The sequence below is a fragment of the Elephas maximus genome, chromosome 20, assembly GCF_024166365.1.
Source record: "Elephas maximus indicus isolate mEleMax1 chromosome 20, mEleMax1 primary haplotype, whole genome shotgun sequence".
NCBI classification, from domain to species: Eukaryota; Metazoa; Chordata; class Mammalia; order Proboscidea; family Elephantidae; genus Elephas; species Elephas maximus.
In genome coordinates, this window is record NC_064838.1 from 64,363,358 (window position 1) to 64,377,351 (window position 13,994).

At 44.4% G+C, this 13,994-nt stretch overlaps 1 protein-coding gene across 4 annotated transcripts in view; it reads right to left on the minus strand.

The window, feature by feature from the left end:
• FHIT (fragile histidine triad diadenosine triphosphatase) overlaps positions 1 to 13,994 on the minus strand; it is a 1,766,300-nt gene that overhangs the window by 26,280 nt on the left and 1,726,026 nt on the right. For all 4 annotated transcript variants that reach the window (XM_049863424.1, XM_049863427.1, XM_049863426.1 and 1 more), the window contains one exon: positions 3,484 to 3,587. In XM_049863424.1, the coding sequence (XP_049719381.1) occupies positions 3,489 to 3,587 (99 nt within the window). In that variant the 3' untranslated portion in view covers positions 3,484 to 3,488. The remainder of the gene's footprint in view (positions 1 to 3,483; positions 3,588 to 13,994) is intronic.

Below are 13,994 nucleotides of genomic sequence, written 5' to 3' on the forward strand. Positions count from 1 at the left end.
AATTTTAGATAAGTAACAAGTAATTTTTTAGTTTAGATAGGTCCCAAATATTGCATGCTGACCATATTTATTAACAAATTTCAGAAGACCCACGGACTTCTTGATAGCACATTAAAATTTGCCATGTATATGCATTTTGAAAGGGGGGGAGGGTGTGGGTGAAAAAGGACCTGAAAAAAGAGAACATTTTCTTTTCCCTTTTGTCTGTAAAGCAACCAGGTGCTGTCGTGTTGACTCCGATTCACGGCAACCCATGTGCATCAGAGTAGAACTGGGCCCCGTAGGGTGTTCAATGACTCATTTTTTCAGAAGCTGATTGCCAGGCCTTTCTTTAGAGGTGCCTCTGGGTGGACTCAGACTTCCAACCTTTCAGTTATCAGCCGAGTGGGTTAACCATTTGCACCACCCAGGGACTTCTTTGTCTCTAACACCCTCCAAAAATGAAACCTACTGCTGTTGAGTCGACTCTGGCTCACAGCACAGAGGACTCGCAGGACAGAGCGGAAGTGCTCGCAGGGTTTCCAAGGCTGTGGATCTTTACGGAAGCAGACTACGACATCTGGAGAGGCTGGCAGATCCGAACCGCAAACCTTTGGGTTAGCAGCCCAGTGCTTTAACCACTGCGCCATGGGGGCTCCTTCTTTGTCTCCAAAGGGGCGTACATTTAGTCTCTTTATACTACAGGCAATGATGATGCTCTTGAAAAATCTTTGAGCTGTAAGTTTAAGTCCCACCTCTTCTAGTTACTACCTCCCCCCACAAAAAATTGCCACCGAGTTGATTCGAACCCACGGCATCCCCATATGTCATCCAGTCACTAGTTATGTGATATCTGTCAATCATCTGACAGCAAGAAGACTCAAGGTGAATCATTTGGCCTATAAACAAAGACCTTCAAAGAGAAATACAAATGTTAATTTAAAAATATAACAAGTTAGGATGAATATCTTTCTGGCGAGACTTACACCAAAAAAATCAAACCCATTGCCATAGAGTCGATTACAACTCATAGGGACCCTATAGGACAGAGTACAACTGCCCCATAGAGTTTCCAAGGAGCACCTGGTGGATTCAAACTGCTGACCTTTTGGTTAGCACCCATAGCTCTTAACCACTATGCCACCAGGGTTTATAAGGCAAGTTGATTTGCCTGGAAATTTCCCATGCAGGAAGCTTTGGTAGTAAGTTTAGATCCTCTTCAAGTGTCTATAAAATGTGCTCTACAACACAGTACAATTCAGCCAGCCTCAGGAAAAGCCTAGAGCTTTCTTTCGCCTCTACCTGAAAGTACCCATTACATAGGAAAACCCCGGGATGGGAGACGATCAGCTTAGAGAGTGGAGTCGGAATGGTGACCCCATTTGAACAGGACACTGTAAAATGACACACTGGCTTTGCAGTCATGCCCACAGGCCTCTGTTCTTAGGTAAACTAGCTTGATCCTACCAAAAAAAAAAAAAAATGAGAAAGTGGAAAAGGTTAAAAATAAAATATAAAAGACAGCTTCTGCTAGCACCCTGCTCTATCCCTTCAGGCGATTCAGTGTCCAACCAATAAAAGGATGACATGGGAGAAGGAAAGAAGCTTTCTGGAAGGCCAGGGCCTAAGCATAACACCCTTACTGATAATGGGTGGGGGTAGTTGATAGGTGGAGACCGAGAGGCTAGGAAATGCACATATATTTTAAACAAATGAAGCTAGCAAAAGTACTTAGAATAACTAAAAAAAGACATTTTGAAGTGAAAACAGAAAACGATAAATGTGTTTTCCAGCTAAAATTCGTAATCACTAAGTGCTTGATACAATTTTATGTAATTCAGTTGCTACCAGTATTTGTTAACTAAGAGTGTTTTTAATTTGTATCTCATCTGTCTCAGCAGCTTACAATATAAACACATTTGCTCAGGCCAGATGATGCAGACAGTTCTAGAAAGGAAATACAGAGGAGAGGATCTTTTCCTGGGCTTCATAATCTCTAATGGAAACCCTGGTGGCGTAGTGGTTAAGTGCTACAGCTGCTAACCAAAAGGTTGACAGTTCCAATCCATCAGGTGCTCCTTGGCAACTGCATGGGGGCATTTCTACTCTGTCTTATACGGTCACTGCGAGTCAGACTCCATCACAACAAGTTTTTTTTGGGGGGGGAGGGGTGGTTATAGTCTCTAAGAAGGTTTATTAACAGCGTTGACAGATAAAATACAGAGCCAGACCAAACCCATTGCCACCAATTCCTTCTCATAGTGACCCTGCAGGACAAAGTAGAACTGCCCCATAGACTGTAAACCCTTAAGGAAGCAGAGAGCTACGACTTTCTCCCACGGGTTGGCTGATGGGTTCAAACCCCCGACCTTTTGGTTGGCAGCCAAGCGTTTAACTACTATGCTGCCAGGCCTCCTTCAAAATACAGAACGCTCAGTGAAATTTGAATTTCAGATAAACAAAAAAGTCAAAATCTTTTGATAGAATCACAGGGCCCTCAGGCTAAAAGTCCCAAGTTCTTATTTATTTACTTCTTAAAAGTCTAGGCCTGTCCCAAACGTTGCATGGCGGCCCCATTTAGTAATAAACTGCAGAAGAAAAAAAAAAATTGTATAATATCTGCTGTGCAGATGCATTTTTGAAAAGGAAACTGGCCACAGCTTCCTACCTGAGTCTTAAACCTCCGATCTCCCCAGAATTACACAGCACTAATGCAGAGAGAGAACCATATCAAGCCCTGACATTTCTCTGGTGCCTGAGCTTCCTAGCAGCCAAAACACGGGGGAAACACAAAGAGCAGTTTACCAAACAGCAGCTGGGAGAAAAGCCGGGGGTGAAAGCAGCGAAGTGTGCCTGGGTGTGGCTGGTATGGTTAGGAGGGAGAGAAAGCTGGGGCATAGGGCCTATACCCACTTACCTGGAGTCCCTGGGTAGTTAATGTACTGGGCTGCTAACCAAAAGGTTATAGCTTTGAGTGCAGCCAGAGGCACCTTGGAAGAAAGGCTTGGTGATCTGCTTCTGAAACATTAGCTGTTGAAAACCCTATGCAGCAGTTCTACACTGACACGCAGGGGGTTGCCAGGAGTCAGAATTGACTCCAGGGCACCTAGTTAGCTGGCTTACATAAGAACCTGGGACTTTGGCCCGAGGGTCCTGTGATTCTCTTAAAAGGTTTTGACCTTTTGGGCAATCAGGTTTGCATTAAAAAATGCTTTCTCACTGCTCTGTGGAGACTGGATTGGAGAGGGACAGGGCTGGAGAGGGGTGAAAGTGGCCTGGGAAGCCGGCTTGGAAGGAAGAAAGCAAACAGACTGGAGAGTTTGGTAGAAGGTGGTGGAGATAAGTAGGCAGGCTGGGAGTAAGTTCCTCAAGGCCCAGGGTTTTCTCTGCCTTTTGTCTTTTGCAACCACCACACAAGGATGTTGGTGAAGTTGCTGCTCTGTGCCCCCGCCCTCAGCAGGGAACCCCTTTCCTGAGCCTGTGGGGTGTTGTATGACCATGTACCTGAGTCACTGGAAGTAGACACGCAGCGCTGCAGCTTCTGCCGCCATTTCCTCCTCTGATCTCCAAGAGGCCGGGGAGTCCTCTTCTTTGTCATGTTTGTGGAGCTTTGGAGGAAAAAAAGAAAAAGAAAAAACAGACAGGCTCAGTAATGGGGCCTTAGGATCCCCTCGAAAAAGTATTGTGGAGGGAAGACTGGGCAGAGTTAGCATATTAGAGGCCTGTAGGTGTGTGTGTCTTTTTATGGCATTAGTTGCCAACATTTTTAAATGGGGAGGTTTCACATAAGAATCCATATCTCTAGCTTCTATAATAAAATAACCACATTGGGCTGTACTGTGGCTGTTTGCTGGGCTGAGGCTGGGGAGTGGCCTCGCAGATATTTTTTGGCTGAGATGTTCTGCCATTCACCATAATCCCCACTGTTCTCTAATGTTCTTATGCTTGGTGGGTGGTGGGCCTCACTCATTTGTTTTCTTTCCAAGACCCTGAAGGCATTGAGTTTGCCTCCTCTAGCATAAGGAGCCCCGGTGGTGTAGTGGTTAATTAAGGCACTTGGCTGTTAACTGAAAGTTTGGTGGTTTGAACTTACCACTGGTCTTCAGGAGAAAGATGAGACAGTCTACTTCCGTAGAGTCACAGCCTTGGAAACCCTGTAGGGAAGTTCTGTTCTACCCTCCAGGGTTACTACGAGTCACAATCAACTGGGTGGCAGTAGGTTTGATTTGGTCTTTGGCATAAGCACACACCATTCTCGATCACTCCTTTAAAGTGGCCTGTGGTTTACCAGGCTTCTCTGTGCCTCAGCCCTTCTTCTACAGGATTCATGACAATAACACAAGAACCATGAGTTCTGAGTAAGAAATAAGGAGTATACCATTTAAAGGAGACTTCACGCAGGCAAACGGTGAAAACTTATCAAAAAGTTAACAGTTGGCCTTAGTCACCTGGATCATTTTAAAATCCTCTCCAAATACCCATATTTATTAAGAAAACATCTTCCATATGTCTTAGGTTTACACATAAAGAGCGAGTAAAATCTCTATTCTATCAGAGAGAAATAGGATGTTTTCAAAATTCTCTCATTAAAAGGGCTCGATTCCCCCCCTTAATTCTTCTATTGCAATGCATTTTTGTTAACTAAATTTGTTATCCCTGTGTGTGGCTCTGACTTGTAAATTGCTGAAGGTGTAAGCTCCTCACAAAATCCATGGTGTCGTATTTCATGTAAGTCATTTCGAAAGACTGAGGCAAAACATTTTAATAGCACCAGTGACACCTAGTATTTATAATGGGAAGGGCAGCTTCTTCTGACACGCATTACTTATTCAATCCTTATAATAACCCATAAGGGAGGCGCTATTTAACCTCATTTATTGATGCAGATATTGAGGTTTGGTTCGAACAGATTCGTTCACCTGTCCAAGATCACCCAGCTTGTTCGTAGCAGTGCCAGGGTTTGACTTTGGCCCGCCCCCAACAACTTTTGCCTTTTTATCTATCGCAGAAGATCTACAGTCCCATTAAAGAGAGAAAATTTCCACAGATACTGCTACCCTACTCCACCTGGTGTGTGTACATAGAAAGCTAGAGCCTTTGAAAAGAATGTTGTCAACACAGCAAAAAGGCAACTGAACAGTCGAGTTTGACATCTTAGGCCCCAGACACTCCTAATCTAACCTAGGCACCCCACCTTGGCAGTCTGCAGCAGATGGAGAATTTCCCTACTTATTTCAGAGCAAACTTTGATACAGAAGGCAAAACAGTGTGGGAAGGAGAGCCTGGCTCTCCAGCTGAGCTGTATTTCCATTCGGGTTAGTTTGAGCCTAAATGAGGTTCATTAGCATACAACTGGGCCACAAATATGTTTATGAGGGTCATGGATCTTTCCTTCAGAATCTGGCTGCTAGCATGCTGGTTTTACATTTCTCCACATAGATTTAATTCTTCTTAGTGGAAGAAAACCACATCAGGAAGTCATTTCCTTCCTTGCAAAGGCAGGTATGACGCAGTTGCTACAGGCGAGTCAAAAGGGATTGCTATTCTACTCAAGAACTCATTTTCATTTTGCTACTAGCTCTAGGTCTGTTATAAATCCATCTTTTAACAATTCAATAGGATGACAAAGAATGATGCAAACCCCAGGAAACATGGCCTTCCCTCTTCTGGCTCCCACTGAAAGGCACAGAAATCAAGCCTAAAGTGGCCTCATCAGCACAGATCATGCCAGATGAATCCAAATAATTTAGAGTCTCTGAACATTAATGCCTTCCTGGTTATTAGGTGACCGTCTGTTATTGTCATATGCCTCACAGATGGCAATACTGTGCCAACGTTTAGAAGTTGTTTACGAGAAACTGGAAATAAAACAAAAACTAATCATAGTTGCAAAGCTCTGCTGTATATGGCTTTTAAAACTTAGGAGGGTTCATTCCCTCCGAAAAGGCACAGAGCATGTAAGCTGTCTTTAGAACAGGGGTGCTTAACCCTGGCTGCCTGCTGGAATCGCTTGCAGAGTTTTAAAAAATATGGCTGCCTGGGTCCTGCCCCAGAGATTCTGATTTAATTGCTCTGGGGTCCACCTGGGTTTGGGAATTTTAAAAAACTTGGCATGTGATTCTAAGGTGCAGTCATGAGAAGCAACGCATTTGGGAGAAGTGACTGCATGTTTATATGTGTAGGCAGACCCTGGAGCCCTGGTGGTGCAGTGGTATGTCTGCTAACCAAAAGGTCAGCAGTTTGGGATCCACCAGCTGCTCCTTGGAGACCTTATGGGGTAGCTATGAGTCAGAATCAACTCAAAGGCAACGGGTTTAGATAGAATCCACACAACATACAGAAATAACAATCTCACTTTTAGTCCACTGTTTGCGTCACAACCAAGAGTATCCAGGCTGTCATTTGCAAACCTGGCTCTTGAACTGTGTTTTCTACTGTTTACGCTTCTGTCAAAAGGGTGTTTGGGGCTTCGGGCCACAAGGCTTGTCACAGCAGCACTAGGATGGTGATCAGTGCAGGAGCCCTTGATGCATTTTTAATTCCTTTGGGAACAGGGTGCTCAGGAGAGGCACTGGTGGGCAAGACTTGGGTCAAGAAGAGCCACCCAGGTGACTTTGAAATTGAACATGCTGCAGTTTGGAGCAAAGTTCAGCTTCCCTAAGGCAACCCAAGAGCCCGGGTTGCCCTGGCTAACCCAGAGAAGCCCTAATGACCTTAAAAAGCAGCTTATCCAAAAGGCATTGCTACTGTGTCTTGGGGAAGCTTTGATGGAGGAGTTTCACCTCAGGTGAACTTTCCCTTAGGCTGCCCACAGGGAAAGGCAGTGACCATTTATTAACATGCTAGATATTTATTCTGTCCTTGCAATGCCTTGAGTCTTCCTCCAGTTTTGATGCTGCGTTCTTCATATAGTCCAGCTTCTCGGATTATTTTCTCAGCATAGAGATTGAATACCAATAAGTATGGGGAAAGGATACAACCCTGACGCACACTTTCCTGATTTTAAACCATGCTGTATGCCCTTGTTCAGTTCGAAGGACCGCCTCTTTGTCTATGTACAGATTCTACATGAGCACAATTAAGAGTTCTGAAATTCTCATTCTGCTGCCAAAGACCTCTTTCAAGTGTTAAAATCCAAAGATGTCACTTTAAGGACTAAGGTGTGCCTGACCCAAGCGACAGCATTTGCAATTACCTCATATTTTATGCGAAAGCTGGACAATGAATAAGGACGACCAAAGAAGAATTGATGCCTCTCAGTTATGGTGTTGGTGAAGAATATTGAATATATCACGGACTGCAAGAAGAAGGAACAAATCTCTCTTGGAAGAAGTACGGACAGAATGATCCGTAGAAGCACGGATGGTGAGACTTCATCTCACATGCTTTGGATGTGTTATCAGGAAGGATCAGTCCCTGGAGAAGGACATCATGCTTGGTAAAGTAAAGGGTCAGCAAAAAAGAGGAAGACCCTCAGTGAGATGGACTGACACAGTGGCTGCAACAGTGGGCTCAAGCATAACGACTGTGAGGGCGGCGCAGGAGCGGGCAGGGTTTCCTTCTGCTGTGCCTGGAGTCAATATGAGTCAGAACTGACTTGATGGCACCTAACAACACAACAGCGACTGCAATGCCAGGGGTCAGCCTTTGAACCAGACCACTGAACCACACAGGCCCCTTCTCCGTCCTCATGGGGCACCAGGTAGGGAGGATAGACACCAAAGGGCTAATTACCAGACAGATGAGCCTTACCAAAGAGGAAGGGGACTGGGTGGGGCTAAGCTACTCTGAAAGTCAATTTAGTTTCGTATTATTATAAGTGCTTTCAAAGAAACAAAGTGTTGTCAAAAAGAGTGATGGTGGGGGAGGTAGGGAGGATTATCTGAGGCCATCAAAGACACTCTAAGAAGGTGAAGTTTAAAGATGAAGTTGACGTTTAAGGCCAGACTTTAAAAGGGCAAGATTCTTAACATCTTTATGCCTCAGTTTCCCCTCTGTCAGGGTTGTGAGTAGAGCCCGTGGTGGTACAAACGATTAATGTGCTCGGCTGCTAACTGAAAGGTTGGAAGGTTCAAGTCCACCCAGAGACACGGCAGAAAAAAGGCCTAGTGATCTACTTCTGAAAAATCAGCCATGAAAAATTCTATGGAGCACAGTTCTACTCTGACATACATGGGGTCACCATGGGTCAGAACTGACTCAATGGCAGTGAGCAGTGATGTGTCTGACACAGACTAAGTGCTCTGAAGTGTCAACTGCTGCTGCTATGACTACTACTGCTGCTAACATTATTCCTAGCTGGATACACCGTCCCCGTGACAGTGGCACTGACCACCCTACAAAGGCTGTTTCCACAAGTACCTTTACTATCTTTATGGTTACCCAATAACCTGTATATTTCTATTACCTTTATTCTGTGAAAGGATTAGAAAGTCTAATTATCAGAATTTAGATCCAAACCAATAAATCTAACGAGAGATCCAAGTCTGAGAAGGAAACTTAGCTCCTTCAGCTGTAAGATGACTCGTAATGATGCCTACCTCTCAGGGTTGTTGGAAAGAGTGAATAAATATTCATGGAGGCTCCCAGGTAAGGGTTAGGGTTCTGGAGCACGTGGTCATGGAAAAAGCAGTCAAAATTACCCTGAGAGTAGGGTTGCCAGATTTAGCAAATAAAAATATAAGATGTGCAGTTAAATTTTTTAGTATGTCTTACACAGTATTTGGGACAAGCTTGTTGTTAAGTGCTATCAAGTCAATTCTGACTCATGGCCACCCTGTGTACAACAAACAAAACGCTGCCCGGTCCTGTGCTATCCTCACAATCATTGTTATGCTTGAGCCCATTGTTGCAGCCACTGTGTCAATCCATCTCATTGAGGGTCTTCATCTTTTTCACTGACCCTGGACTTTACCAAGCATGATGTTCTTCTCCAGGGACTGGTCCCTCCTGATAACATGTCCAAAGTACGTGAGATGACGTCTTGTCATCCCCACTTCTAAGGAACATTATGGCTGTACCTCTTACAGGACAGATTTGTTTGTTATTTTGGCAGTCCATGGTATATTTCATATTCTTCACCAACAGCGTAATTCCTTATTCATTGCTCAGCTTTTGCACACTAAAAAAATTATTCGCTGTTTCTGTGAAATTCAGATTAACTGGATACTGTGTATTTTATCTGGCAGCTGGGTAGAGGAGACCCCGTAGAAACATTCCACAGGAAGTACCTGGCTTGCATTTGGTAGCCAGGATGTCTCCAAGCCTGTGCAGTAGCTCTGAATCCTGGGAGAGACAAAAGAGGCTGTGCAAGGGAAGATCAGAGTCAAGGCTCTCACTCTGTGCTCTCCGGGGCCTCCCCACACTGCACGGAAGGCACAGTGAGTCACCAGCACTTTGTAAATTCCATAGCTCATCAACTCTAAGATGCACCGTGTTTCACATTTTAACATCAAACCGTGTCTTACAATAAACGCTGTGTCATAATTTACTTGGCAGTGTTTTTCTTTCTCAGCAGTACATAAAATAACAGCACCCCTTCGGGGAGTCAATGAACTATAGCTCTCTGACTCTCCTTCCCGTAGGTAAGTCACATCAGTTAAACCTGACTGCTTGCACCGCGGCCCAGGTTGTACAGACTTGTTTCCTTCTTTCAGTGCAACAGCAGAAGTTGAAACCCTTTTCACAGACACTGTTTTGTGGAGGAAAGCAGGTGACAAAGTTCGCAAAGACTTGAACCAAAGTCTTTATTCACATTCAATAGATTGAAGTCTGTGCTGGCTCCTTGAATGGGAATTCTACTTCTATACAGCTTTGAAAAGAGATTAAAAAATAAAAAAAAAAGGGTACCTGCAGCAATCCCACTTTATCTGCCTGAAATTATTCTGGGGGAAGGTAGTGTTAACAGGATTTCTGGTCAAAGCCCTGACAACGTGTTGGTTCTGATGGGGCCTCCCTCCTACGCACTGAGGGCCGTATCAGAAGGCATGCGGGGTAACGATCAATTCCCTGATGGCAGTGCTCACATTGTCTTGGCTGGTGACATTTTTATAGCTCCATAATGGAATACAGTAGGAGGGATGATTCACAATAATTTAAACGTTTTCTCAGAATTTGCAACTAACCTTTAGTAAAATGCTGAATTGTCTTCAAAGCAAGAGACAAATGAATGCTGCTAGTTTTACATCACTTCTTAAAGAAAGTAGCTGAATATAAACTCGGGCGTTGTTATAAAATATATTCATGTATTTAGTTATTATAGGTTTTATAAAATACTATCAAGAACAGAGAGATTAAATAAACCATTTCTGTGGGTTGATGGTTCTGTTTAGACAGGCATTTAGAGAAATAAAGTCTCAAAAGGGAAATAACTGCATTACAGAGAGAGGCAAATACTTAATTTTTTAGATCCTTTTCTCTGTTTCTACTTTCAGTTCAAACCAACGAGCATTTGCCGAGCACTTGATACTTTCCAGGCCCTGTTCTAGGTCTTATGAAAGATATAAAGACGAGGAAGCCAAAAATCTTTGCCTCCGAGGGTCTTCCCACCTAACAGCAGATTTGCACGTCAGTAATTTTTTTTTTTTTTTTTAATCTAATACAAGTCAGACTGGGATACTTACTGGACTAGAAGCTCCAACAAAGTGCTCTCAGAATATCCGGGAGAAAGTAATTCTTGCTGGTAGTGGGGGTCTGAGATTGACTTTAAGAAATCAAGGATTTGGAAGGAAAGTGTTATTCTAGGCAATGGAAACAGCTTCAGCAAACACGTGAGGCCTGCGACAATTCTCTCCCAATTTGCGCCCATGCCTAGTTTCACTTGATTGTGGCTCCCTTTCCTGGTGAGTCCCGACATGGCCTTGGAGGCAGCTACCAGCCATTGTCAGACTTGGCAAAAGAGCCAACATTCAATTGTTATTTTGGGAAGCTTTAAGCTTCCTTTGTTTAAAGACAGGACACATGCTCCTATGGCCCAGAAGATGGTCACCAGTCCTACAAAGGCAAAGCTGCAAACAGCTTTGAATTCAATTGAGGGAAAGTTCTTTCCTTTTCAACTGTCTTTCAGTCCTTCTGATTAACCAAGAAGAAAGTCTCCGTTGGTACTAGTATGCCATTAACTTGGTGCCAACGTGACCTCTCTAACAGAAGACTCCAACTAGAATGTAACGTTTGTTGTGTTTTCATCATATTTATTTTACGTCCTCCCATTTTCAGCAGTGATCTCAAGTTTCCTCTTTAAAGTAAAATTATTTAAGTTAAAAATGAGTGTTGATTTAAAAAACACATGTTAAGTAAAACAGCGTGGGAAACGTGGCATTAAGAGTTGGGTCCACATGCAGGGAAGTACAGGCTGAGGTGGAGGGGGGCTGCAGGCGTGTGGCTGAAGCAGGGGCCTTCTAGGACGTGGGTGGGGCAGTTGATATTGGGCTGAACTGCAGAAGGACTTAGATTTTTTTTTTGACAAATGGTTGGCAATCTAAATAATTTCATATTATAATGGCTTTGAAGAAAAACAGAACAGTGGTTTACAGGGATGTAGAAATTTTTTCATTTTTAGAACTTCAGTTAGGAAGAGTCTAGAAGGAAGGATTCACTGAGGAGGTGACATCTGAGATGTGAACGATAAGAGGAAGGGGGTGGTTTAGTGACTGCCTAGGGAAGTGCAGGAGAGGCTGTGTGCTGGACAGGGTGGCAGATCACTGGTAGACTGTGGGCATCGCTAAGACGTTTGTATTTTGTGTGATGGGATGAGGAGATATTAAAAGGTTGTCGTGTGCCATCAAGTTGACTGTGACTCATAGTGACACTACAGGACAAAGCAGAACTGTTCCACAAGGTTTCCTAGGCTGGAATCTTTATGGCAGTAGATTGCCAGGTCTTTCTCCTACAGGGTGGCTAGTTGCAGCCAAATGTTTAACCATTGCACCACCAGGGCTCCTTGGATTAAAGGGTTAGAAGCAGGGAAATAAAAGGACTGGGGATAACTTTTCATAAAGAGTGTCCTGGCTGCAGAATGGATTAGAAGGGGAGAAGCTACTGCAGCTTCCAGAGAAGGCATGATGGGAGCTTGGGAGGCAAGGATGAGGAAGGGGCTGTGGTGATGGAGCGGTGCTCAGGTTTCCCACAGACTGGTATAGTGCTGAGTTACCAGTAGCGCTCCAGTTAGTGAGAGGGGCTTGGTCCCTCCCCATAGACAGGCCTTCTCCTGTGATAGCTTCCTTCCTAGACCTTGTCTGTAAAGCACACATTGATCCAAGTTCCTCTGCCAAGGCTCCTTTGAACCAGTGCAAAAATCCCTCCATTCCCACCCAATATGCACCTCTTTTTAATCATAAAGAAAAACTAGTGGCCATCAAGTGGATTCCAACTCATGGCGACTCCATGTGTGTCAGAGTAGAACTGTGCCCCATAGGCTTTTCAGTGATGGATTTTTCAGAAGTAGATTGTCAGGCCTTTGTTCCGAGGCACCTCTGGGTGGACTTGAACCTCCAACCTTTTGGTTAGCAGCCAAACGCCTTAGCCGTTTGTACCACTCATCTTCAATCACACACTTCCCAAATCCTCAGGAAACCTCCCCTGGACCATTTAGAGTGGTGTGTAGTTGTATTTCACAGTTCTGGATGCTTTCTCACACACGCACTCTGCTCCACACATGGCTCCTCCCTGACACTGACCATCATTTCTCTTGGTGCTGGGTATGGACAGATCATGACCCACACTGGACTCTGAAGGTGTCCTAGTGAATCACTCCTCGTGTTCACTTAAGGCAGATGATAACCTTGGACCACCAATTTGTGGCTGCCACTTCTGCTTCCTTAGAACCCTCAAGGTTTTTCAAGCATTGTCCATTTGCAAAAACAGATCCAATGAGGGATCCTGGGGGCTGAAGCCCTGGGCTAAATGCTAGGTCGAGAGAGGGCTAAGTGAAGCCAAGTCATCTGGTTCCCCCCATTCACAGAAAAGGTTCTGGAGCCCCGTCCTCTGCCCTTTGCAGAGAGAACTTCAGGTAACCAACAGCTCAGTCACCATTTGATTGGTTGCCGAAGCTCTGAGTTGAGTAAAAGCAAAAGTTTTTAGTGCTGCCTGTGGGGCCAAACTGCTGGAATAAGCTCTTACATTAATTAGTGGCATCCCACTTTCACGGAGTATAGAGTGTTGATGTTTAAGAATTTGTAACCCCTGAAAGTGTTTATTAACAAGAAAATCACAGCCCTGGAAAAGAATTAAGCCAAACCACTGTACTATAATAGAACCCAATTGCTTATTCAATTATACATTAAAGTATCATACTGTCAAGCTGATTGTCAAAGTGGCATATGATACTTTGCCAGCATTACAACGTGGACCAGACGTTAACTCAACTGACTGTATTGAGAATGATCTTCAGAGCAGCCCATGTACCCTGTAAAACCTGAAGAAACCAAGGTGGGTATTTCAGGTTTGCTGGGTAGAAGGCTGCCATCAGAAAATTACTGTAACTGGTTGGACATCAAGTTTGCAGCATTCCTTTGAAAACTTGTTAGGAGCAGCTTAGCAAACAACAGTGGTGAACCCTGGCTCTGGGCAGAGCTGATTTTAATTAATACATCAAAGGAGTTCCTTCCTGCCAGGAGGCAATCGGGGAGGCTCACCAGAAATGTGTATCTGAGAAAAATACGCCCCAGACAGGGCCTCCTAGAGCTACCACGCTGCTTTCTGGCTGGCCGCTGTTTAGAACGTTCATACAACACAATGTTGGGGCAGGTAAGGAGCAAGGATTCAGGAGCTGGACCCTGAGGAGCTCTGGGGCTGTTATGTGCTTCACTACTTTGGAGGAAGGAGACCCTGAATGGTGCAGAAGATCAACGCTCTCAGCTGCTAACCTAAAGGCTGATGGTTAGAGTCCACCCAGACGTGCCTCAAGAGCAAGGCCTGGAGATCTACTTCTGAAACATCAGCCATTGATAACTGTAAGGAGCACAGTTCTACTCCGACACACATGAGTTGCCATGGGTCCGAGTCGACTCGACGGCAAC